The 27831-nt window shown below is 39.9% G+C and overlaps 1 protein-coding gene across 1 annotated transcript in view; it reads left to right on the forward strand.

Moving 5' to 3' along the window:
* Positions 1-3281: 3281 nt before the first annotated feature.
* MXRA7 (matrix remodeling associated 7) overlaps positions 3282-27831 on the forward strand; it is a 56373-nt gene continuing 31823 nt past the window's right edge. Inside the window, exon 1 of the mRNA XM_070937525.1 lies at positions 3282-4058. Coding sequence (XP_070793626.1) covers positions 3465-4058 — 594 coding nt within the window. The 5' untranslated portion in view covers positions 3282-3464. The remainder of the gene's footprint in view (positions 4059-27831) is intronic.

Here is a 27831-nt window from a genome sequence, read left to right on the forward strand (position 1 = left end):
GTAAAGGTGGGGGTTGAACTCTGCCTGAGTTTCTGCCTATTTTCTTCAGGGGAATTTTCTTGTGCTTTTAATATTGAGCTTCTCTAATCTTCCAACACTCCCTTCACTGATTAAGTGTATTCAAATGCTTTGTTCACTTAATCTGATCTCTGTCAACGAAAAACACCACTTCTCTTCAGATCACCACTTCTCTCCTACTTCTTAGCACTTCCACATTTCAATCTGCCAACTTCCATAACTTTCCAAAAACAAATCACATACCTTCTCCTTTCCATCAATTCTACTTTCTCTAACTCCTTCTTATTATAACATTCAATTCCTCCTACCACTGCCATCCTGATTTCCAAGCCAGCACAAGTCTGTGTAGACAAACTTAAAGGCAACTTTCTGACTTCCCTTAAAACTTCCTCTCTTCCTTCAACTACCGTATATCCCTCTATAAACAAATGAGCTCCTCAGCACCAATTATCTAATCTCCCCGCAAACTGAAGTGAACAAAAACAAGCATACTCTCGAGGCAGAATCCAACATTTTAGACAAAAATGCCACTGAATCTCTCCCACCACACATCGCAATTTCCAACTCATCTCTGTGACAATTCCCAAAAAGGGCAGTAACTTGTGCTATTAGCAAACAAACAAATAAACAACAAACAAACATACAAACGAACAAACGTGCCATCTGTTAAGGATGCAGAATGCACGCAGACATAAAAACATTTAAGAAAGACAAACAATAGTAAAATGCAAGTCAAATTAAAAAAATCTTTCAAAATAATTTCTTTGAGATAGAATAAAAATAAGAATAAAAATAATTTTATTTCTATACCATCCTTCTCCCGAAGGACTCAAGGCGGTGTACAGCCTATTTTGTTTAAAAAAAAAACAAGGCAAACACCAATTTAAAATAATTAAAAATATTAAATGGATTCGGCTCAATTTAAAACCCCAGAAATTTAAAACATCCGATTTAAAATTATGTTGCTAACCCAGCCTGGCGAAACAACAGGATTCTGAGTACAGGTTTAATGAAGCGTTTTTAAACCTCCAAAAATTTCCAGAAAAAATAAAATCAAAATTGTATTCAGAGCAGAAAAGTTTTCATATGCAAATTAAAGAGACCTAGCAGCAACAGCATTAGCCGATCACCCACTTCCCCCTTCTTTTTCTGGCTGCTTTTCTGAGAGAAAAAAAATGGTTAAACCGTAGCCCCCCCCCTCTTTCGTGCCTCTCATCTCCCAGGGGAAAAAAGGAGGGGGTGAGAGAAAGGAAAAAAGTTAAAAGGAACTGTTTCTCTCTTACAAAGGAAAAGAGGGGGGGAAGAGGGAAAAAATGTACAGCGTGCAAGGAAGCCTCGCTTTTCTCTTCCATTCAGCATTCTTACAACAAAGCAACACAGTATTATTACTATACTAACATTAGTATTTCTCTAATTTCTCACTTTATCAACACACAGGCTTTTCATATTTGTACTGCAATCAACTTCTTGTTTAAACCAATTTCACATACAAAAAATCCCACTTCATGCAAACCAACCATTACAATAATCTCAAATATCTCTCACAGCCTCAAGCACAAATCATCTCACTTTGCTGGCAGCCACACATATCACAATCAATTGAATTCCATTCAAATTTACACACTATCATTATATATATACACATATATTTAACAGAAATCACACCAAATTGATCAAATCATATCTGTTTTCCCATTTAGACAGGCTTCACCTTTTTAACTGCCTGCTAAACCCCGGGAGGGAAGAACAGTAAACTCTGGCTGTTTAAGAATGTCAGTTTATCAGAAAATTTATAACACTGCAATTAGTTCTTCTCTTTCCACACATAAGATTACACACAATACTTAGTACTTAATTCCAATAATTAAATACTTAATTCCAGAGACTTCAGCTCGCCAACTGGTCTCCTAGGAGATTGATCAGATCTCACTCTTCCACCCCTTTAATGGGTAGGTACCTCTAAACAGAGAGACTTTAACTCTCTGATTTATACTTACCTGTTTTCTTTTCCTCTTCCTTCCTTTCTTTCTTTCTCTTTTTTTTCTTTTTTGTATTTTTGTTGAGTCTCTGTTGTCTGATCAACCTTCAAGGATTCTTGACTGGCCTGTCTTCGTCAGCGGGTTTACGGCACCTCCTCACTGAATCTCCATGGACTTCAAAGGAGTCCTAATGGCCGGCCAGTGGATTTTCCTTGGGGAGGCGTCGATTCCCGCTGAGGCAGGCTGTCTGGTAGAACAAAAGTTCTCTGCCTTGTAGTCCCATCTGCAGGGTGCCATAAATGTTGTGGATTTAATAAGACAAACACAACTTTTGGGTTGATCAGAGACAGATTTTTATATATTGCGCAATAGGTTCAAGGCTCTGTACATGAAGCGTTGAACAAAGACAGGAATTAGGTACACTGGTTTTATACCCTTCTAGACAAAGGATTCTTTTGAAGTCAGCAATTCATATGGTCATATACATTTATCAATTTTAATTGACATTTCCTTTGCAAAACAATCATAATTCTTTTTGTAGATTACTGAAGCATCTCTTTTATCTTTTGACGATGGACAACTTTTAACTCATGTGGATCCCCTTGACCTAACCAACCCTTAAGATGTATGTCATTAGAATGTTCCTTTCTTCTGACAACTTAGAGGCCTCCTAGAGGAACCAAAAGGACCTTGGCTGAGTTTGTACTCTTTCCAACCGGATGCATTGCTTTTTAGAATAGAGTGAATAGAAAGTTATCCAGTGGTCATCCATCAGAGCCCGCTTCATTACATTAATAGAGAAGAGTTTACTTTCTAATAGAATGATCAGGGAGAGTGGATTACCCTGAGCCAAAAATAATAATAATAATATTTGGCTTTGCTGTAGAGTGATATATAAACCACTGTTCATGGTCTAGCACCAAGCCGAATCCAACTCTCCAATTTTTCCGGGGAAGTTTACACGATTCAATATTGCAAGGGAATATCAATCTGTATGCAGCTCATTCCTCTGAGTTCTTTTTAGCCTATGTGGAATACAAGTGTGGTTATTTAACCACATTTGGGTATATATGGAGATGACTTTGTATATCCTCCTCTCAAAACAGCCCTTCCTTTCCTTCCTTCCTTTGGTCTCTCCTTCCCTTTCCCCGTGTTAAAACTCCTAAGTGGGAATGGCCATCCCGGCGACCTAGGCTTGCCGGGAGTGGCACCAGAGACGGAGGGGGGCGGGCCCCGGCCAAGTGACGCGGGTGTTGTGAAACCCTATCCTGCTTTCGGCTTCAGAAGACCGACCGCCGCTTTCAGGCAGCTGAATTCAGTCCAGCTGCTCAGTTGCCCGGCGGCTGCAGAAAGAGGAGGAGGAGGAGGAGAGAGAAAAAAGCACGAGGGAGCGGGCGACGACTCGACAACGCAGCTCTCCCGGTCAAATTGCGGCCACTGCTGTCGGGTCGCACAGCCGCCGGAGGCATGGATGTAGCGGTGGACTTGTACGTTGCAGTCCCGCTGCTTTTCACCGTCCTGGCTGTTATTCTAGCGTCGGTCTTTGTCAAGCTGAGATCCTCGGAAGAGGACAAAGCTACGGAGCCAGCGGCGGCGGCGGCGGCAGCAGCAGCAAAGGAAGAAGGGGAGGCCAAGGCGAGCTCTGCTGCGGTAGACCGGACGGACGGCGAAGCACTCCAGAAGGATGAGAGGGAACCGGAGGCGGCCGGCGCGGAGCCTCGGAAGGAGAAAGGAGACGAAGAGGCGGTGATAAGCAGAGAAGCTGGAAGGGACGCCGTGGAGGAAATAGGGGCTGGAGAAAAGGGGACGAAGGAAGGAAAGGAAGAAGAAGAAGAAGAAGGGCTTCGGGAGAAGGGAAAAGGGGAGGAGGTCGAGGACGAGGCTGCCCCGGAGGCGGTGAAAGCAGAACAGCGGAGTCACGTTCAAGTGGAGCGGAAGGTGGCCGGTCAGGCGGAGAGAGACGCGGTCGTTGCTGCTCCGGTGGCTTTAGAAGAGCAAGAGGAGGAGGAGGAGGAGGAGGAAGAAGAAGACGAGGACGACGAGGAGGAGGAGGAGAGCAAGGTAAGGATGCCGTGCCACGAGCAAGGGCGCTGCTGCCTTAGGCCACGCAGCGTGGGCATCTGCGCCCATCCGTGTCGAGGCACGCGAGGAGGGAGGGGGACAAGCACGCTCGAGCGGTCTCAAGCAAATTCTGCAAGCCAACCAACCGTGATGAAAAGTCCTGAGGGGTTTTTTTTTGGGGGGGGGGTTGTTAATTGGCGGAGATATCCTAATTTTTTTTTCCTTCGACGGTCCTCTATAGATCTCCCCTTTCTTAATCAATTGCCGTTAAGGACTTTGGGTCGCAAGTGCCTCTTGCGTCAGAGCGGGAAGGGAGGCTGAGAGCGTGGCTGGATTTGATCGGTTTTAATTCCAGCCTCTCCTACTGGCTTGCTCTGTCTCGGTTAGACGCCAACCGCACCAAACATTCCTCTTAAAATATATCCGTTACTATCCACTTCCCCCTACACACCGCCACCAGCTGAGGAAAAGCCACCTGTTGCTCCAGAAAATGCGAACAGGGAGTCCTCTTAAAAGTGGTTGGATTGTGAAGTCCTCATTGCCGCCCACCTTCCTCCCTCTGAAGAAATAAAGACGTGCAACTTAGTGGGGTTGGTAAGCCTTATCATAAAGGTTTATCATTAGCACGGCTTTGCGTATATACAGTCATGGAAGAACTATGCATACCCAGTAACGTTTTTTTTTTTTGGCTTGGGCTAATTTCAGTGAACCAGAAGGAGCCTAGAGTTTTTCTCTCTTCAATATAAATTGCAAAGAGGGGTGGGGAGGTGGGAAAGGACTTGCAATCTCCTTTCTGCCTTTTGGCATAGTTTTAGGTGGCCCCTTTTGGCCTTGAGAAATTCCATCTCCCTGCTGCAATTGGTATTTTTTTTCTCATAGTTGAGGAAGTGCGTGACAATCCAAGGATTCCTCTTTCCCCAGAAATGTGCCCTGGCTTAGTAAATGGCAATAGCATTCAAAAAAACGGATGCAGCTCTGAATTGTAACCACTTAAAAAGAAACTACCAATCCTTAAAGGGAGAGATTGGCTTGCTGGAAGGCTAGATTTATCATGATTTTTAGAATTGAAGTTAGCTATACTTGGCCAGTTCCAGAAAATAACAGATGTTTGCATTTCTACCCTAAATGTGGTTGGTACCTGCTACATGCAGCTCTGAATTGTAACCACTTAAAAAGAAACTACCAATCCTTAAAGGGAGAGATTGGCTTGCTGGAAGGCTAGATTTACCATGATTTTTAGAATTGAAGTTAGCTATACTTGGCCAGTTCCAGAAAATAACAGATGTTTGCCATTTCTACCCTAAATGTGGTTGGGTGGCACAGGAATTTGGTAGAATTCATTAGAAGCATAAAGCAGCATTAAATGAAGAGTTTAAATTTAAGTTTGCTGGTCAGAAAAGATAGTGACAAATTTTTTTCCCCACCACATAACACAGATATCTTCCCATGATGTTTCCATCTTCGATGACTTGAACAGTTCAGTTCTCTTTGTATTTCTAAAAAAAAAGGATGGGATTTCATTTTAAGAGGAGCTAATGTATTTATGGCTTCAATATTAACAGTTCTAGGCACTTGAGACTTAAATAAATGTTTGAGGAACTCAAGCATTCTAGAAGTGTAATCCCTCAGATTGGTCTCAGATGTGGTATTGATCATTTAAATAGGCTCCTTTCTACAAGTTCAGATGAATTCTCATTCTTTGCCCCCCTCCCCTTAATGTACATGTTTCTGGATTTGCTTTGAAAACACATTTCTTTGGTAGCTCGAATCCTGATAGGTGTTACAGTACATTCTTCTGTTCAATATGCCAGCCTTGCCCTTTTCAGAATATGCGATTTCTTTTCTCAGACCTTTAATTTTCTGTTCTGAGAACAGCTTGCTCAATCTTTACTGGGGTGGGTTTTTTATTTGTTTTGGATGGGAGAGAGAAGTATTATAGCCTCCTAATAGTTTTGCTCTTGTAAATGAATGATGCCAATTTAACTGGGGGTGGGGAAGCCATGCTTAGAGAGTGAAGACAAGATTAAGGTCTAGGATAATTATAAATAAAAGATCACTCTGGATGGAACCAGGCTGGCCATTTTGAAGACTTTGAGAGGTTTGAAGGTAAATGTTTAAATACCACCCCTTCTGTTGTTATAGTTGCCCTATATGTCATTAAAGTGGCAATATAGCTATAGGTCTCTGTCAAGTATCAAGCATGAGACAATTAAGTGTAGGCTTAAAGCAGCTTTTCCTAACTATTGCCCTCAAGATGTTTTGGAAGAGCAATTTCCAGAAGTTCCATCCTATGCAACCTTCAAAAATTGCTATACTGCCACTGGTGAAAGCTTGGCATAGGATATATACACCATCTTAAGCACATTTTTTACCATCTAGCGTCTCGCGGGCTGGATGCATCACACACAGGCCATACCCACCCCAGCTCCACGAATGGGAAAAACGTCACGAAGCATTACGTGATGGCATTGTGACACAGCAAGTTTGACACCCGCCCTCTAAGCTCTTATGCCGCAATTAATGTCTTAGTCTGCTACAACATAGATGGGGCTAACTTCTTGAGATAGGTAAACTTAATTAGATCTGTTAGATCTTAAGCTCCATGAAGGAACTACATATCCGATTTTGCTTTTAGCCACAAATTATCAGAAACCAGTGATAAAAAGATCCAGAAGGTGACAGTTCACCTCCATTAAAAAGTTGTGACATGAGCCCCCTCCATTTGTGGGAGACTGATGATCTCTGTACTTTCTGAAGATAATTATGCATAATTATATACCTGTATAGAAATGGTGCCATTGCATGGGATAGCCTGAGTGTCAGGTTCTCTCACCTGAACTCACAAAATGCGAAATTGTATAAAAGTAATTGTCATGATGATTGTTCAACTATATGGAAATAATGGTGTTTCCAGAAGCATTGTATTGTAGATAATGTGAATTCCATATTATTACACCTGTACCAAATTATCTTTATTAGCAGGGCTTGAAGATCTGATTGTGATTTTATTAGATGCGTGAGGGATCTAATTAATGAGAGACTTGACTGAAACATGTCCCAGAATACTTTGATTCAGTTGAGATCACTGGCTTTGTTTGCTGTAAAATGCATGCCAACCATAATCAGCAATAAGCATGAGGGGATCTTACTTAATGCAAAAGATCTGCAGAGATCCAAAGTCCATTTGATGATCTTTTGTATGTGTATGACTTCATTCTTGTTGCAGTAAAGAAACTATATTAGCCAAATGTGTTTGTGAGACTTCTGCTGATTAGCCTGTTCCAGAATTAAGAGGTTGATGGCTTGAGATCCAGAATCATAGCATTATAGAGTTGGAAAGAACTGAAAAGATGTTAAGGCCATGCTTGAATAAGCCTGACAAAGTTAAAATTATTTCCAGTTGAATTCAGCATCTGCTTTGTTAATGGAGAAGCTTACGGATCTCTCTTGGCAAAACTTGGAAGTGATTTGTCATTGCCTTACTCCAGGGCAGTGGTTTTCATCCTTAGTAACTTTAAACTGTGTGGACTTCAATTCCCAAAATTCCTCAGCCAGGGAATGTTGCCTGGGGAATTCTGGGAGTTGAAGTTTAAAGATGCCAAGGTTGGAAAACACCACTGTAAGGTGTTTATTAACTATCCCATCTAGCCTACAATCCTGGAAATCCCTACAAGTTTCCTATCCAACTAATAACTAGACCCAAACCAGTTTAATATCATAGCCCAGACATTGTGATCCATAAGCAATGGCTTTCAGCTCGGATTAAGACTTAATTTTGCTTTTCAAAGCAAACCATAGAATGAGTGTCTAGCCAGTTATATTAAAAACATGCTGCTTGGGTCCAGACATCATTGTGCAAGAAAATGAAATTCTTCTCCCTTAATTGCTCCATCTCAAAAATAACCTGAATGATTATTTTTTATCCTCCAGCCTTGTGCTTCTGCCTCAGGGATCTGTTTATCTTTGCATAATTTCCCAGGAGAAACATTGGTAACATGGAAATGTTGCCCCGAAGCAAGTCTGCTGGTCAAGCTATCCATTAGCCAGCTGGGCTTCTTAGCACTGCTTGAAGCTACCAGCAAGGTGCAGAGCATGGACCAGCCTCCCTAGATGGAAACTCACATCAAAGCCTGTAACACACAACATTAACCAGCAACCCCTAAGCTAAAAATGCTTGGATGGAGCCTCTCTCCTACAAGGATTGCAGAAATACCTCAGAGAAAGCAGAAGTAACATATGTTCCTTTTAAAAGAATGGCTGTTCTTTTTCTTCTTTCCTCCTCCTCCTCCTCTTTCTATGGTATTTTGATCCTGGCCAATCTTTACCACCTCTTAATGAAAATATTGGTAGGTTGTTATATATCTTGTTGTTATTGATGCAGACTAAAAGTATTTACCTTGTCTCTTAACCTACTGAGTTTGTCTTCACAAGCAAGACTGAAGTGGAAATGACTGTTTTGTGATCTTTGAGTTTGAATTCTACGCACACCTGCAAACTAACTCATTAAATTATAGCCTAGCACATTTGGCATCCAATCCCATGATTTATTTAAGGTTCACAGTGTTGGGTAGATTAAGGAACTTGGGTTCATTAAATAAATCATGGCTGTATGCTCATATCTCTTTTCCTAACTCCTCCCAAAAGATGTTCCTTACCATTATGACTGAGATTTCGTTGACAAAAGTTGTGTTTTATAAAGCAAAGCTATCTGTTCATTTCTGTCCATGCCTGTCTGAAATAGCATTTTCCTCACATCACATCAGCTCTCTCATTGCTCTTTTCACCTATAATCATTTTCACAAAGCCAGCTGGGTCAGTCATTCCCTCTCTGCCCAGGAGGAAGGCAATGGTGAACCACTTCTGAAATCTAGCCAAGAAAACTGCAGGGACTTGTCCATGCCCCAAAAAGTCACGTCCTTAAAACTGGCCTGTGGGAACAGGATTCTACCAGATGACTCCCCCATTGAGGGCACAGTGACCAGTCACTCTAGGGCAGCTTTCTTTGGTTTGGTTGCTTCCAAATGTCTCAGGTGGCTCCCACCTTCTCCAGCCAGAAGGTCCACTAGCTATCAATGATGTGTTAAAATTAAAATTGTTTGGAAGGAACCAGACTGGAGAAGGCTAATTACCAAGCCTAAAAATAATCCTAGGAATAAAATGCCCCCACCAATAGTTATGTGAGACCCCAAGGTTCTACTGTACTCTCTTCCTCCTCCAGTTGTTCCCCAAAGAATAAGCATCAATACAGTTGCCTGCCGTCAGCCAAAACATGAAACCAGTGTTCAAAAGGTGCCCATATAAGGAGAGTTGAGTCCAGTTGCAGGCTGGGAGCCTTGTTAGTGGTTATCGGCCCTATTTATTAAAGCTGGGCACTGGAACAGGCCAGGAGGAAAAGGAAATCCCCAAATCTTTCAGTTATTCCTTTTATTTTTAATACAAATAAATTCATTTGTTTTAATGCAGTCGATGGTATTTTATGCAGCAATGGGGACTGCACCAGCATAGATCTAGGTCTGGTGAGCTATGAGATAAGCTGCCCCTCCCTTTGCTAGACACAAATGGACCTCGTGGACTGGCTTAGGGGCCCATCTTCTCTGAGTCAATTGATCCAGGCTCTTCCAGAATACGCTTGATTCCACTTTAGATCCCAAGTGATCTTAGTGGGAATGAAAAAGACTGCTATTTAGAGACTCCAGTTCTGTGGTATTCCAATAAATCTGGAAGCTGATCGATTTGGAATGGCTGATATAAAGACATTCCAAATCTTTATACCGCCTTGTATCTAATGTTCAGGAGTTCATTAAAGACTTTTTGGCTGTGAAATCACTGTCTGTACTGACGCACACTGCTTTGGGGGAAAGGGAGGGGGGGAAAGCAAATATTATCAGTCCCTACCAACTATATTTGGATAAACTCAGCAATTCACAGGCTGGCCTCAACAGTTAATCCGTGAGGGCATGTGACTCAGAACAGCTCAAAGAAAATCTGGATCTGGAAGTGCAGCATCCTTATCACTTCGGGGGAAAATCAATGCCGCCTTATGATACGAAGAATCAGAGGAACAGTGTGTATCAGAGTGAAGGCCCCGTGGGGGATGAATGAGCAGTGAGCTTGGCTGGAATCGGGATCAGAACATTTTGATTTAGGCTAATCCAGTCCTATTTAGGTCATTGGTTTAAATGGTTGGCATTGTCCCTTTTCATCCAAAATGCGTTTTAAAGAATAATCAAACATATTAGAAAGAACAGAGGTCTGGAAAAAAAAATCCTGGGCTAAGAAGGATGTGTTACAATTTTAGAAATTGCACTCCAAAAGAATGCAACATATAGCTAAACCAGATCTCCTCTTTTCTGAAGTTTTCAGCCTACATTCTTTGGAATTTTTCAAGGCTGTTGATCAAAGGGCTAAAAAAAAATGGAATGTGCTGGCTTAAAAACCTACTGGTTTGTAGGAGGCTGGGGTGTGTTTCCCTTTGCTACTGCCACTAGAATTTGATTGCTAAATATTTTTTAACAACTCAGATTGAAATAGCAGGAGATAGTTTTAAATGTTAGTTTCTGCTTCTGACTCTGTCCCACTCCACTGGATATTCAAAAGCAGGAGTGGGGAGAAAAATGGATGTATTCCTTCTCTGCCGTCACCCCACAGTAATAGGAATAATAGCCCTATTTAAATTCCTTCGTCAGCCTGGCTTTTCTTGGCTGCCTTTAGAGGAAGGCTGTGCCTGACCAGCATCCAGAGGGAGAGACATTTTTCTGTATTGACTTAAGTGCTTGAAAGGTTTGGGCTGGTGGGGCTCGGTGTGAGCTGGCGCGTGCCAAGCGTCTTCTTGAGCAAGCTATTTGTTTAGCTCTCTCTAAAGGGAGCTCAGGATTGGTGGCACTGGTCAAAATACTGTAGAGAGTGGAGCTGCCCTTTAGCCTTTGGAAACTTGACATCCTGAATGTTTCTAGCTAGAGCTAAAGTAAGCTTGTTTTAAAAAAATAATAGTTGAAATGTTAAAGTCTTGGAACAGATAGTGATTTCATGTCATAATCTTTGATCACAAACTGAATGTTTAATCCTCAGAAGAATTTTCTTAAACTTGAAACTTATTGCTTTGTACCAGTCTTTCTAATGCAGCCTATCTCAACCCAATTTCCTCAAAATCTATTTGCATGATCTCAGGAATTTGTCATCTTGGAGGAGGAGACAAATCTAATCAATGATGGTAGCTGCTTTCCAATCTCTGGCAGCTTTTTCTTAACGTGCAAAGGGTTAAATTTAGGATCTTATGCATGCAGAACTACTGAATGATGATCTTCATTCTTCCTTTCAGGCATAGTTTCATTGTGGAGTTATGTTGTCTTGACCACTATATATCAATTTTGCATTCTTCACTGGGTCATCGACTTCATGCGGTCATTTTCTTGAAGCCTTTTCAATGCAAATGTTTGATAATATTATTGTTACCATTGTAAGGTCAATACTCTGGAAAGATATACAATACTCTGCAGTCCTGTTCTCATTCATCTGAGGAGAAATCGCAATTGAAACCAGTGGGGATGATTTTTGAGTAAATACATATAAGGAGCATGCTAGGAATCTGGACAGACGTACTCCAAGTTAACTGTATTTAAAAGGGAAGATCTCATGTTTGCTCATGTGGACTTCCCTATTTTTGGTTCCACAAAAGAGGTATTTCTTGCCATATCAAGCCAAACAATAGTTAACAGAAAAAATGAAAAAGAAATTAAGCAGTTATTGATTCTTGAGAAAGGAGAGATGGAAGAAGAGATGGGTCAGAATTGAATCTCTCTGAACCTAGACTTTTTTTCTACACAATCTGAAAGTTTATGTTCAGAAAGATGTGCAGCTTTTGTTTCATAAAGGATTATACTTGGCATTACAAACATACAAAAATAGAAGGTGGTATATCACAGCTTGTTCAATTTGTTCCAGTGTTTAATAAACATGCAAAAAAGTGCAGGAACTTTATAGTTACACACTGAAAATTAGGCTCCTCTAAAATAAAATAATAGCTGAGCATTTACCATGTTGTCAAAGGAGAGGAAATGGAAAACAGACATAAAATCCTTGCCCAAACTGTCTGCTTCATGCCAAAGATTAAAATATTACAAAATTGCTTCTACAACTTTGAAAATATACGTATTTATTCGGAATAAATAAGTAGCAACAAAGGTAACCAAAAACTGAGGGGAAAAAAAACATACTGGGAAGGCAAGTTAGGGAGCATGGCAAACAAGCGAGTCAGATACTGCAATGTGGGTGGGTGGGGGGACGGAATAGTTGCTCCCAAAGGAGGAATGTAAATTTCTGTTACCTACATCTTATTTGGGGAGAAATACCACCACGTAACTACTTCTGAAGGCCAAGAAAGGGTTGGAAAAGGATTTACAGTACATGTTCCAAGTATAATGACATTGCATGTCTCCTGGCCAATTTGTTGGCACGATTTGTATTAAAAGAACTTTACCTAATCAGGAATATTCTACATTAATTTATTACTCTTTAGATACCATAAGGTCAATGTCAATGTCCCTTCTGCAGCAATATTAGCGCTCTTCTAAATAGGCAGATTGGATCTTAATTGGATTGTTATAGCGGACGACATAGACAAAACAATCATAGTCTGTTTTTCTTTTAACAGACTGGAGGTATCATTTATCAGGATGTGTGTGAATCCAGTACAAATATTAACTACTTAGCTAAAATATAGTTGCTGAATTTATGGATAAAGAGTTTGCTCATATGTTATACATTTAGCACCTTAATGTCATCCTTCTTTACATATAGGGAGCTGAGGGTACCCATGCACATTTTTATAATTTTACAGGTAGTCCTTGACTTACAATTACAATTGAGCCCAAAATTTAGGTTGCTAAGTGAAACATTTAAGTGAATTTTGCCCCATTTTATGACTTTTCTTGCCACATTGTTAAGTGAACCATTGCAGTTGTTAAGTTAATAATATGGTTGTTAAGTGAATCTGGCTTCCCCATTGGCTTTTGCTTGTCAGAAGATCGCAAAAAGTGATCACATGATCCCGAGACACAGCACTGTCATAAATATAAACCAGTTACCAAGCATCTGAATTTTGTTCGTGTGACCATGGGGATGCTGCAACCGTGAAAAACAGTCATAACAATCACTTTTTTCAGTGCCATTGTAACTTTGAAAGGTCACTAAATGAGCTGTTGTAAGTCAAGGACTACCTGTATTGTACTTGATAATGATGTAAATGCAATACTTTGCAATGTAGATAATAGACGCGCAAGAAGAACGGGCCATGCCTAGATGCTGCCATGTTCAGCAACAGAAAATAATGGTCTGCATAAATAAGCTACCACTAGCTTTGGAACCTGTAACAAGGCATGGTGGCATCAAAACAAGTGTATCAAGATGTCACCATATAAAGTACGTAAGTCTGACTTCATGACATGTGTGAGCACACAACCCATTTAAAAGGCCTGTTGCTAGGTACAAATGAACTTTTGTTATCAGTACAGGTAAAATTTTTCAAATGAGTCAGTTCATAATTTTTAAGGCAGGGATTTGAGTAAAACAGGATGATTTACGTGACCTGTGAGAATAAAAATAAGCGAATGCAGGATACAGAATACTAGCTTTGGTATTCAGGACAAATTCCAACATACTTGCAAGTTTATCATGTGTATGATTCATTTTGGCTGAGTTTATACACCAGTGTGCAACTTCACATTCTTTGTTGCCTAAAACTCATCAAGTGACTCACAGTAGATGACTCACTGGTAAATCGGTCGGCTCTATTGGAAAAGATTGTGTTTGAGCTCTATTTATGGTGTTTGAACTGTGGTGGCCCATTCACATAATATGCATAGACACAATTCCTTGAATGAACCATATATGCTCATGGAGAAGCCCATCTGTGGATAAACTAATCCTTGAATTTTATCCAAAATTCCATGAAAAGTACACTATGCACAGATAAACTGACCTGTATTTTTCATGGCATTTTGTTAAACACTCTGTAAGGATTTCTGGAAGATTTTAAGCTAGGATTTTAACCAGAATTTTAAACATTTTAACTAACTTATTTAACATGAAGCGGGAAAACACCCAAGATTTTAATTTTTTGCATATACACACCTGCGAAAACTTAAGAAGACATACATATGTACATACATACATATATCATACATACATACATACATACATACATACATACATACATACATATATATGAGAGAGAGAGAGAGATATTTTGTAAAAGTATTGCCATATATGCTCTTAAATAAGCCCATCGGGGGATAGGTTGAACCCAATTTTTTGTGTGCATTTTAGCAATTAAAATTCCTGGCTTATCTGCTAGTGAATACTGTATGTATGATCTTTCCTTCCTTCCTTCCTTCCTTCCTTCCTTCCTTCCTTCCTTCCTTCCTTCCTTCCTTCCTTCCTCCCTCCCTCCCTCCCTCCCTCCCTTCCCTCCCTCCCTCCCTCCAGTTTACTTACCTTGAATCAGAAAGAAAATATAGTTCACCTTTGCCAAGTGGCCAACTGGCAGGGGAATTCATGTCCTCTTCTGACAAAGTGCCTTTGATGGAGTGTGTGTGTGTCATAACTCATGTGTAATCTTTCAGCTGTCAGAAGCATATTGTAATTTTAACAAAACAGAGTCCCTGCTTTTAGCCATTGCCCCATTCCCCACCATCTTTAGTGTTTTATGTTGCTTTTTAACGTGTTTAGCATAATGTCTGATGAAAAATTCTGGAGAGCGATGGGATGCCAATTGCAACCTTACAATTGGTTCTAATAAAGGTGTCCCCGTGATATGTGGACATGGGTTTCTTTCCCTTATAAATAGCATAATTTAAAACAGTATTTCCTACCTACTTTTCTCTGTGATGGTAGCAGTAGTGACTGGTGGATAAAGGGAACCAACGTGCAGTCTAGCTGAAGCAAGCATTAGGTTAGAAAAGATCTATTTAGATTCTGAATTCCGTCTTGGGAAAGAAGATTATTCATAATTTTATCTATCAGGAGGATTACTTCTCTTACCCATCCCGAAATGCATCAGATTACCTTGGAGGAAAGTGTCTGCAATGCTTTATCAATATTATTTTTTTTCCTATTCAGAATCATTGGCAATACTTCTCTTGTCCTATGAGCTGTATCATATTTCTCCCCCATGCTTCTTATGCGTTCTTCAAGCTTATAAAGCTCCCAGGAAGAAGCAATTTTGAGAAGGGCCTGCTATCCTACTGAAAGCTACTGCAATTCTGATGCAGAAGCTTGAGCGCAAGCAAAAATGTAGCTTTGTATCTTAAGGGCTCCTGCTTTCCCTTTCATGAGGCATCCTGTGCCTATGAAATGTCCTACTTTAGCTGAACTTCACGAAGGAGAACAGATTGGACATTGACTTTCCAGTAAGAGATCCCCAGAAGCCCATCTGTATTTCATACCATGTATTTCTTCACGTGTTATTTTCTCCACACACTCAGCTCAGTTGGCTGCCGCAGACAGCAGACACCATAAACTTCAACCCTGACAAACTCTGTGTCAGGTTTCGAGGTCATCTCAAATAAATTGCATTTCAAACAAAGTCTTTGAAGAAAAACTCCAATTTATTAAGCACGACATTTTAATTCTGACTCCATCGCAGCCAACACTTACTTCCAGACCCAAAACCCTCCCTTTCCGTTCCCCACTCCCCTGCACTCATTGGCCATCTTCCAAATCACTCTACCCCTAATCTACTGCTCCAGCTCAAAGGAATTTCCCCCCTCCCATCCCATCTCCTAGGGGATGTTATTTCCAGGGAAAATAAGTAGGTGAAAAATCAAATGTCCCTTTCCAGACGCCTCCGCTTCTCCTTCTTATGTCAGCACTAGAGTAAATGCAGCTTGAAGTGCTGACACTCTGATAAGGTGGGAAGCTGGATGTCATACCTGACTAAAACAGCCACTGGAGAAACTTCCCTATTGCCAGAGATGAAATAAGTTTTGTTTAACTGTTATACATAGAACATGGAAGGGTCAATTTTGTGTTTTGCCTCAAGCAGCAGAATGTCATGGGCCCTTCCTTCCTCATTATGCCCTCAAGAAATCCTTGCTCATTCTAAGCTCTTTTACACCTACAGAAAGTAGCCCTACTAGACATAAAATGCTTTCTACTCATTCCAATCTATTAAACATAAGAACATTGTGTTTCTGTAAGCTGAAAATAATTTCAGACAGGATACATTTGTGCTGTTTTTCACATTTGGTAGTTATTAACCCAAGGTTGCCATTTTCCTTAAAAACAAAACAGGAATTAGCTCCAGAGCAAGGACAGAATATGCAATATCCTACAAGGCCCAGCTCAACTACTTAGCCATTCAGCTCTTTCTTGAATGTGAAAACTTTGCTTGCCATCTGGTGACCTTAGATATTGCTGTAAAATTGAGCATAATAAATGAGGCCACAGATTGTTATATGTTTATAAATCAACATAAATTATGTAAATCCTAAAATATACTTGTACACAAAGCCTTCTCTTTCATTACTTCCTTTATGAAGGAATTGGACAGATTGTCTTTTTTCAGAGAGAAGAAACAGCTGGAGCATTACAGTAAAGGATATTTACCAAGATATGCTCCAAGATCCAAATTCAGGTTTTATGATTTGATTTGAATAGCTGCCCATCTCAAACTAATGATTCTGGTTGTATAAACCCTATTTGGGCAGACAGTGGCCCCTGGGAAGCATATCTCAGCTGCCCAGTTTGTCAGCTTGTAGCAGAGTGCAGAAAATTGGTAGGCATTTCCCTGCTGATTTTCAGGGACCCTAGAGCAAGATTACTGGAATGGTTAGATTTGGATGAGGCTCCATATCTAACCTGCACACTCCTGCTCAGTATTGTTCTTTTCTCATGGGAAAAGGGAGATGCTATTAGCAGCAATACAAAAACACCATCTTGTATCAGGATCATTAAAAAAAAGCAAGGATGAAACTTTACTTATGTCAACGAGATATCAAATGTAGTTTAAGATAGGATGTGAATATGGAGGCAGGTAGAAAGGGTATGAATATGAGCTGAATGGACTTGCTTCTTTGAGCCCGAGGTCTCCAAGAAGTGATATAAGTTGATGGTATTTGTACCTAGACATGTTCTGTATATATACAGTATGGCAAGTTTAAGAAGTGTGGCAACTTCCCTCAATCATTGGAACTACTGTTGGTTGATTTTATGCAGCTATATATCCATCAAAGCAGAAAGAGGAAGGTTCTGGCTCTGCAATTAGACAAGGTGGGACAGCTCCCTGCTGCTTAGGATGAGGGCAGTGCAACGAAACAGAAGAATAAGGGGGCATCAGAAGGCTGAGGGAGAGAGCTCTGTATATGACATGGCTTGTCTGCTGCCCTGTGACACAGTCAGATGTCTCATCACCTGCACTGAAATAAAAATGACTGTGGGAAGGAAATGCTATATTGCTCAGTCTTGAAATGTTCTTCAGCTGGCCTAGTATATGCAAGGAGAGACTTGTTCCTCACCTTGTTTTTGTCCCTCCTTGCCTCAAAGCTTTCCCAAAAATGGAATGACACATGAGAACAAAGAAAGGAAGATAGGAAACCAGAAAGGAAGATTTTCATTGATACACTTTCTAGATAATGATACTTCCATTAACCTAGGATCTCTCCAAAGGTTGGATATTTCAATTTCCATCACCTCCATCTGAGGTGATGGGAGTTATGGACTAAATATTTGGGGGTACAGTAGTCAGAGAGGAACATTTTATATAGTTCATAGAATGTGTGAACGAAAATAAAATTTCATTGATTATTTCTCAGATACTTCTCTTGTTGGATCCATTCTTTCTTTCTTACTAATGAAACAATTGGTCTTCCCCTCATGTTGTTCTGTTTGGCATTGCGACATTTTTTTTTTTTTACCATTTTCCACCTTTCACATTTCAGTAGTTCTTTTGTAGACAGCAGAGCAACTCTGTGTCTAAACGTTGTGGCTCATTCTGGGATTGGCTAAGTACCTATAGCTTACTAAGTCATGGTTTTGCTTTAATTATGTTTTACTGAATAAACCACAAGTGGCAAAATTCAAATGTAGCACTGTGGTTGGATTCACAAAATACACTAAGCCCAATCCTAACAAGCTGCATTGTGCCTTAGAGTGACTGTGAACTTTGATCTGAACCAACTGAAATCAAAGGAGGTTTTTAAATGGCCAAGATCAATGCGATTTTAGATTAATTCATACATGGGGCTGTAATAGCCAGTGACAGCTTGTACACAGGCAGTTCACTCTCTCAAACTTTACAGGCAGGTGTCATTTTGCCCCAGGAGGAAATTATGCATGGTGCATGCTGTACGCATGTGTGAGGGAGGGATTCATTAGTTAGCCCTCTGCCTCTCCAAGGGTTCATTTTAAAAAGTGATCTGGAAGATTGTGCCTGGCTGTCATTAGCCAAGCAAAGATGTCCAAATGCAGGGCAGCAGGCAGCCTTAGTCCCTCAGAGGCAGAGAGACCACCTCTGACAGGCACAGCCATGTGGAAAATGAATTGTGCTAGACAACAGCAGTCCTATTTTCCAATAAACTGACATTTCCCCCTGCAAAGTCAGCTGCCTGCAAACACATGCCTTGCTTTTCAAGGAGACAAGGTTCTGATTAATGAGCAAAGGGAAGATGTTATTCCAGCTGCTCTGAAGGAGTTTCTCCTTGGGCTAGGCAGGAGTTTTAAGAATCAGAGATATTTTATATATATGTGTGTGTGCGTGTATATATATATATATATATATATATATATATATATATATATATATATATATATAGTTGTACCTTATGATTCTTGACAAATGTATCTTTTCTTTTATGTACACCAAGAGCATATGCACCAAGACAAATTCCTTGTGTGTCCAATCACACTTGGCCAATAAAGAATTCTATCGATAAAGAATTCTATATTTCAAATCACAATAGCCAGCCGCCCTGAAATTTGCATAAAAGGAGAAAAAACTCCACACCACCCTTTTTTTCACATGCATTCCAATAGGGAGGCATGTTGGGAATTATTACTGAGCATTAAACAAGACATGGATTAGAGGAATAAATAATAGGGAAATCAAATAATTTAGCTGAGAGAAGTCCAATTAAGAACTTGGTATTGTTGGATATAGAATAGAATTCTTTATTGGCCAAGTGTGATTGGACATACAAGGAATTTGTCTTGGTGCATACGCTCTCGGTGTACATAAAAGAAAAGATACATTTGTCATAAGGTACAACACTTAATTCTATGCATATTTCATTTAAGAAAATACAGTGCCTGTGTGATTTCAATGAAAATGTACAGAAGAATACTTACAAAAGACAGAAAATTCATCTTTCAACATGCAGAATTGTTTAGTTTCTATATAAAAGGTATGGCAATAGAAAAGGTACGGCAAAAGAGAACTGCGTTTCAGCAACTTTGATAGTGGATAACCTGAATTATGGTCTCCTTCCCAGTACCACTCCAATTCTTACAGATTATGGAATTAAGAGTTCCTCTTGGCACTCATGAACTGGATGGTTTGTGTAGGCTCTTGAATACTTCTGAAAAATAGATTTTAAAATCTCAAATGGCAAATGGGGCTAGACTCAGTAGCTCACCCTCCCGAATATAAAATGATGAGATCAGGCCACACATCCAGGCTGTTGTAATGCCTTCCTTTGTTAGAGCAGCTAGGATGGATGCCAGATGCCAGCAGTGAGTCCAATTAGAGGGGCCCTTAATAAGCTATTGTCCATTCTCTTTTAGGGGCTGGGAATTCAGCAAACCTGGTCCCTGTGTACATAGGAAATAATGCTTGATTTCCTCCTAACATGACATCTCTGGGAAACAAGCCACATGTTCCTGCAGACATTTCCCAAAATTAACAAGGCTGTATTAAGGCAGTCTTTTTCAACTAAGCAGCTTTTAATATAGTTGACTACAATTTCCATCTTGCTGCTGAAGGTGAAAGGGCTTGTATCTAATAAAAGTAATAATAAATAGAACCAAGTATTTGACTACCATGTTTCATAAGTAACCTTCATTCCAAATTAGCATCCCACGATCCGCATTGCCAAATTAACTTGTCTCTCAAAATCCTAGCACCTGAAAGCAAGAAATGCAGTTCTTCTCAGCCTTGGCAAGCTGGAGATGTGTGGACTTCAATTCCCAGAATTCCTCAGCCAGCATGTCCCCCAACCACACATCAAGTTGCCAAGGTTGAGAAACACTGCTCTAAAATATTACATATTTTAATACACTGGGAAAATGTGGGCCAGCTTTTATATTAGGAAGCAAAGTTGTTATTGAAAGGATTTCAGGGGCTGTGGAAGTACACTTGGGAGTATAAGCCAGCTGTTACACACGCACCCTTTGTTGTAAAGGGCACCTTCTGTAGTTTGTTTCTGCCTATCTTCCATGATAAGCTCAAGAAGAAATAGGGGAAGGTCTCATTTGGTCTTTTATTCACATGCCAACTAAATCCAGCCCTTTTTAACATCATCAAAGGGGCACATTGTACGTCTTCAAACCAATCTCAGACCTAATTTAGGGATGTTTATCCTAATGCTAAAACGTCTGTTGAGGGAGTTTGCTCACCCAAGGACCCTAGTGATTCCCTTATCATATCCAAATTTAATCTTTTAAAAGAGATATTTGTCAAAAGTAGTGGTTCATGCAGAACCTTCTTCATCTCATCTTCAAAATGGCAGCATTGTTCAGAAACCAGTTTTTATGCCTTTGGCAGCTGACAAGCGTCTCACTCAACTGAGCTTTGCAAGTGGTTGTGGTGGTGGGGCTTTTTAAAGCAACCAAAACACTACATTCTGACAAGGCTATGATATGAATATCCTTTCCAAAAGAAAACAAGAATCCTAATCTAAATATTTGACTTTACAAAGTGAAATTGCAGCCCATCCTATGATACTTTATATGTGAGCAAGCTGTATTTTTCTGGGTATAAAATGGAAATACTGCTTGTGATTCCACAAAGACCATGATGACAAAGAAAAAATATTTGATGATTAAATATAATTAAAATGTTAAAGAGAGGAATGCATGATATTGAACTGCTGGTACTCATAAACACTATAGTATAAAAGAAACAGATTCTTCAAGAAGAATTAAATTTATCAGTTGATATCTGCAGAAAGCCTTTCTCAGTTGCAAGTAATAAAGGCAAAGAATATTGGTGGGAAATCTTCAAGGGCACACAGTCAGTCCCCAAGCAGCCAATCTAGGAGTTGAAGATAGGTTCTTTTGGACTCACAATCCTGAGTGGTTACCAATGAATCCAGCAATTTCTGGTTTCTAAGCTGATGTGGAATCTATTTATGCTATCAATGCCCAGGTGAAACGATGTTTATCATTAGGCAAATGCAGTTGAAGGTCTACTGTTAATGAACTAGATTAGAAATGAGTTAAAAACAGCAGACTCAAACAAGCTTGCAAAGCATCTCAAGAGGATAGGCTGGGTGAGGCCCAGAAGACCATGTCAGCTCCTTTCCTTATTACTGCATAGAGAGTTGAGACTAATATAGAAGGGGAAGAAATAGTAGATTTACTTGATAGCAAAGAATTTATCCAGAATTGGTTCTAATTACCCAGCTGGGAATGCTGGCACCTTGATGTAATTGTAGATAATAGTTCCTGGGAGAAGTAGTATTTCAGTTATTTGTTTGCAAAATCTGTTATTTGAGCAACAACATTGAAAAGGGCCCCATTCCTTGATATAGCATGACAATGAAATAAGCTTTTATTAAATGGACTGTGTAGAGAAAGGAAGGAGTGGGGGCTTTCTGAGCCACCAAAAGTTTTGCAAAAAAACAGAGCCGTGGGCTCAAATAAATTCCAGCTTTCTAGCTACTGAATTACTGAAATGGTGGTGATAAATTGATGATATTCCAACCTATTTCCATAGATAGAATACAGTCAGCTGGGAACAGGTTGGAAAAAGATATGTATGTCAAAACGTTATTGCCTGTGGACAGAGAGTGTCTTTCCTTACCTGTCAGCCCTTCAAGAAATGCCAGGAAACAGATTCTACAAGTTTGACTATAATTACTGGAATACTTTATTAATGAGGTATAGGTTGTAGTTACATAATCCTGAAAGCCTAACAATGTCTTTCCTTCCCTCCCTCTCCTCAATTTAGATTTTGTAACCATTTCTTCATAATTTCTCCAAGGTCCCCATCTGCCTTGGATTCCAGAATAACATTTTAGGATGGGTGAAATAGTTCGAGCTCCAGGTACAGATACAGGGAAAGCAGTACCAGGCTGGAGCTTGTCAGATAGACAAAGGGAAAAAAAGATTTAGAGATGAAAACATTGTTAAAATATATTTGTTTGCTTGCCTCTTTCTGATGCAAGATCTTGGACTAGTGCTTAGAAGTAGTTTAGGGAATAAATGTCAGGGAGCTCAACTAGTCTGGATGGAAATTTAGAACTAACTGGATCTGCATACATCCGGCAGGACTTTGTGCACAATCTGGGAATTCTCTGGGATTCTATCCTTACTGGGAAAGCTCAGACAGCGGCAGTGACATTTGCAGGGATGATGATGCTGAATGACAGGAAAATGTGGAGCCATTGGAAAAAGATATCTCAGTCCTGGGAAAGTAGAAAACATGACAAAGAAATGTGTGAAATCCCTCCCATTAAAATAGAACTTTTCACGTGCTTTCACGATTCTAATACCCTAACCACATTGCTCTACATTCCAGCAGTAGCTTACTATAAAAGGTTGGTGGAGCAGACAAACTCAAGAAGTAGTCCATAGTTTTGCAGTTGTCCTGCCCATTTGTTTTGTGGGTCACAGCATGCATTACAGGCTTCATTCATTAGGTCTCAGCCATCATCTCAATTTTTGCTGTTGTAAAAACCTTTGTGCATGCACAACTAAGACTATAAATACAAGGTCAGAGCTCTTAATAATGGCCCCAACTAGTGTGAACAGGCAACTATTTTTAGGGAGTACAAAGTCTCACTGTTACAGGATTGTAGAATATAGTTTAAAGTCATTTTGCCTTTTTAAGATACCATTTTATTGAGCACTTTAGTTATTTTATTGAATGTCTCTATTTTTCTTGGCTGGATGTTGTCACCATTGCTGGTTTCCTATAATGTTTTTGACTGACTTCGTAATTAAAGGGTTTTTTTTTTCAGGGGTGTCATGATAATTATTCCACTTAGGCTGATATGAAGGCCAGTAACTTGTTGAAGTTTATTCTGGAATTCTTTATCAATGTTAGTTAACACAACAGATTTCCTTAAAACAGCCACTGCAATGTTTTTTTTAAGTTCACAATGAAATTGACATATTTGGATTCCATAAAACATGAACATGCTGTATTATCTGAAAAATTTCATACAATACTGTTTTTATATTAAAAACCTGACTATTGTTTTCCTTAATGTTCTAAACTAATATTTTATAAAACGAAGTTTTAAAATGAATGAACGTTTTTATGCCCTTATTTGTTTTTAAAAAACAAGTCCTCAATATCCAATTGATTGCTATTATTTCTTGTGCCAGTGAATGATTAATTTATAACAATGAGCTTATACCCAAATCTCTCTTCCCATTTCCATGGGGTTCCTTCTTCAGTGTGTCTGCTCAGGCATGAGGCGTGTAACGTACCAACTTGCAAATGGCTCTCACTTGAATTCACCATTTCACATTGCAGTCTGTGTACACAACAGTCTGGACTTCTTGGCAGGCAGATGACTTTATCCTTTTTCAAAGGCACACCCAGCCTCAAGCCACCCCCCAGATTAGCACTGATTATTCCAATAGTCCGAGAAGTTGTTTGCTTTAGCAGCTGTTTCCTTCATTACAATGATGAAGAGATCAAGAAGCAGGATTTGGTTGAAAGGGAACAGCAAATGATGTCACTGACTTTGTGGAGCAGGCAGGGCCTTTATTTCAGGCTGAATTCTTTTCCTCTTGCAGTGTCTTACATCAGGCGCGGATAAAAAAGCAGAGCCTTAAATGGCAACATGTGACACACTTTAGAAATGATAGCCAAGAGTTATTTTCCATCCTGTAGTTTTTTTTAAAAAAAAAAACTCTGCTACCAAACTCTGGGTTTAAATTCCTTTCACACCCCTTCTCTGTGATAAAGAGCTTGCAAGATTCTTCCTCCAATCTATATCTGTATTTGGCATTGCAACTTCATTTTTTTATGTACATAAAAACAGCAATGTAACAGCAAGATTTCGGTTCTCTCATGTCTTTTCCTTCTGCAACGAATTTATGGCAGCTTTAACACTTGCTGCAAAATGAAGCCATGGACCTGTCAGCAACAGGATGAAGCTCGTAGGAAATAAGGAAGGGGACTTTGTGAGTTTCTTCATTTAGAAATTAAAGTTTAAATAGATTCCAATCCAGTTCCAAAACAATCCCTGACAAGTAAAGCAATAGTTGAATGTTTTTCCCACCATCTTCTTCCACATCACATTCCTATGAATGTCATGGTCAACTATGCTATAAGAACATGAGAAAAGCCCTGCTAGATCAGTCCAAGACCCATTGTAATCTACTATCTCTCATGTTGGCCTATTTGATGTCCTTGCAAGTAGGAGATCCAGATGTAGCCCTGTCCTTCTGAAATTCTGTGAAGTCAGGATTTGAAGGCCAGTTAACCTCCAGTCCAAGTAACATTGAATCTCAAGAGCAGGGATATCATACTCATGGCCACGGGCTGGATGCGTCACATGCTGGCCACGCCCAGTTTAGCAAAGGGGAGAAAAGTCACAATACGTCACATGACAATGCCATGACAACATGAGTTTGACACCCCTGCTTAAGAGAAATCACCTTTAATTAAGTTGGTCTTCTCTATGTGCATCCAATCTGCCTTTAAACTCTTCCAACTTAGAGGCTACCATCATCCTTTGTAGCCATGAATTCCAAAATCAATTAGGTTTTATATGCCCCCCCCCCATTCTGTATTTCCTAACAAGACTTTGAATTTTTATATTTTGAGCTTCACTGAATTTATTTTATGCCCTCCAACATAACTGGTTTATTGCAATGGAATCTAAAACATAATTAAAGGTTTTTTAAGAAAATCTGGTTTGATTTAGCAGGTATCTTAGGTTAAATCAACTGAACTACGAATGAAGAGGCGATAGGTGGATTAAAACACTTTTAGAAAGCAGATAATCCTTTATAGAAGTAGATAACTACTCAAATAGACTCAGCTGGCAGTTCTGCAGCAATATCTATGACTCCTTGCAAAACAGGCGCAGGAGGAAAATTATAAGCAGATGACTCAGGCTTCCAATATGAATGTTGCTAAGCTTCACACACAATCCACAAAGAGAAGCTTAACAATGTGGCTACTGCTGTGTTGGCATCCATTTGGGGACCAACTGGAACCAACATGCTCAAAAAGGCTTAGAGGGGTTCAGATTTAGTTAGTGAACCCAATTTCTTATTATAACCATTAAAGGTAAAGGTAAAGGTTCCCCACGCACATTTGTCCTAGTCATTCCCGACTCTAGGGGGTGGTGCTCATCTCTGTTTCAAAGCCAAAGAGCCAGCACTGTCCGAAGACGTCTCTGTGTTCATGTGGCCGGCATGACTAAACGGCAAAGGCTCACGGAACCAAAGGTGGTCCCTATTTTTCTACTTGCATTTTTTACGTGCTTTCGAACTGCTAGTTTGGCAGAAGCTGGGACAAGTAACGGGAGCTCACCCCGTTACGCAGCACTAAGATTCCAACCACTATACTGCCGACCATAACAGACCCATTAACCATAAAGCTCAGTTCATGGCCCTGCCAGTCAAGGTTGGCTACTTCAGCTAGCCCAACCATTTTCTTTTTTAAAAGCTTCATAACTTATCAAAATTATATAAAAGACCATTAGCTTTACAAATGCATAATAAGGCAAGTGATATTTATTATACCACTAATAGACATCAACATCTGGGATTTTGAGACCTTTTTTCCACTACCTAGGTACTTCTTTTTACTCTTCGTATACTGAGTTTTTATTTTTTGTAAACCACTGAATGTATGTGGGAGGCCAAAACGTTAATTAAAATAGATATGAGTGTATAGGACGGTAGTAGTGATGCTGGGTTTGGTGAGTTAAGGAGCATTGAATGCAAAATGCAATGAAGAAGGCTAGTGAATAGTATACATTCTTCCCTGGTGACACCCTTCACCCAGATTGCTGAGCTGGAGATAAGAGCAGAGATCCCTGATTTTTATAAAACTGCTTTCTAAATTCGCAAGACATTTGGTGCAAAGAGTATGTCTGTTTTATCGCATCTTGATAACAGCCCAGGGCTCTTCCCTTCTGCTCTTGGCTTCTTTTCCATCTTGATTTTGTCCTCTTAACTGGAAGTGACACTCTCCTCTGGTGGCCCTCTCTGTGCACACACTCCTGTACAAATCTAGGAAATGGTGGAAGCTGTCAGGCCCCACTGAATCCAACCAGGGGAATTCGAGTGCTGAGAAAGAAGCAGGCCCACCCATCATCTGGAATCTGATTGGCTGTTCCGCTCTTTTCCAGGGCCACAGGAAAAATAAGTACAACTTGATGCCTTGTTATTTTGCAATCTGGTGCCTAAGTACCAATGAAAAAGTGAATGCATATGTGCGCATACATACCCCTACTTATGTGTTTGTGTTGAGTATGAAAAAAATGAATAGATTGGCACGCTGAGTTGCTACTAGAATCAACTTCTCTCTAATTGTAAACTTGGAGCCAGACTATGTGCAAATACACCTTGAATTAAAATGGTTGAAGCATTTCCTAAAGAATTCTATGATGTCTAGTTTTCCTCTCTTGCCTATATAGTTCTCATATAGCACTCATTATATAGCTCTCATTTTTTAGGGATCACTATGGATGAAGAGACGGTCTCTTCAGCTTAAGAAGGACATGAAGCTCTACCCAGCTCAAAAATATACTTCTTATTCTGAGAATTGGTGTTGCATCAGGACCCAACCTCACTATAGTTTTGGAGCATATCTAGAAAAATCTATTATTAAATAAGGGAAAGGAAACAGATAATTTCTGCTTTTTCTTTCTCAGTTCAACATCAGCTGGGGGCGGGGGGCTCAGATGTTTCCCTTTTTCTTTTACTTTTTTTTTACCCAATCATTGAGGGACCTTTGTGCATTTATTTGCTTGCTCTAATTAGCCATAGATTTTAAACAGGAAAGAAGACACTTCTTCAGGCTTGGAAATACCTAAGACAGTGATGGAAAACCTTTTTGCTTGATGTGCCAACAATTCAGAAAATGCCTAACTTGACTCTCCTGGTATGTCTCACACACCCCACCAAACAAAAGAGAAACAATTCTTTACATATTTATTTTTAAAAGTACAGTCCAATCATGGGTGATCCCCAGGATCTGCTATGTGCTACTTACCTTCAGGCAGTGTCCTATTTTTGTTGAAAGGCCACTGAGACCTACCCAAGGTTCCTCTGGGTTGCACAAGGACTTCGTTCTTGAAGCAGCTACGTAGAATGCTCTTTTGTGGCCTCTGCAGCCTCCAAACACCCTATGAAAGCAAAGTCTGTTCTTGCATGATTTTTGGGTGCTCCAGTGCTCTTTGTGGAGCCCTCTTGTATGAGTTCCAGACGGTCTGGATGCCATTCGAGAATATACCCCATTCTTACAAGACCTCCAGAGCCTCCAAAAATCATTCAAAAAAGGGCATGCTTTCAAAAATAGTTACTGGTGCTAGTGAATCAGGTGTGTCACCTAAAACATTGTGATATATCATCTTTGATGCGTGTGCCA

The sequence above is a fragment of the Pituophis catenifer genome, unplaced genomic scaffold, assembly GCF_029215685.1.
Source record: "Pituophis catenifer annectens isolate HBS135680 unplaced genomic scaffold, rPitCat1.0.hap2 SCAF_2, whole genome shotgun sequence".
Classification (NCBI taxonomy): domain Eukaryota; kingdom Metazoa; phylum Chordata; class Lepidosauria; order Squamata; family Colubridae; genus Pituophis; species Pituophis catenifer.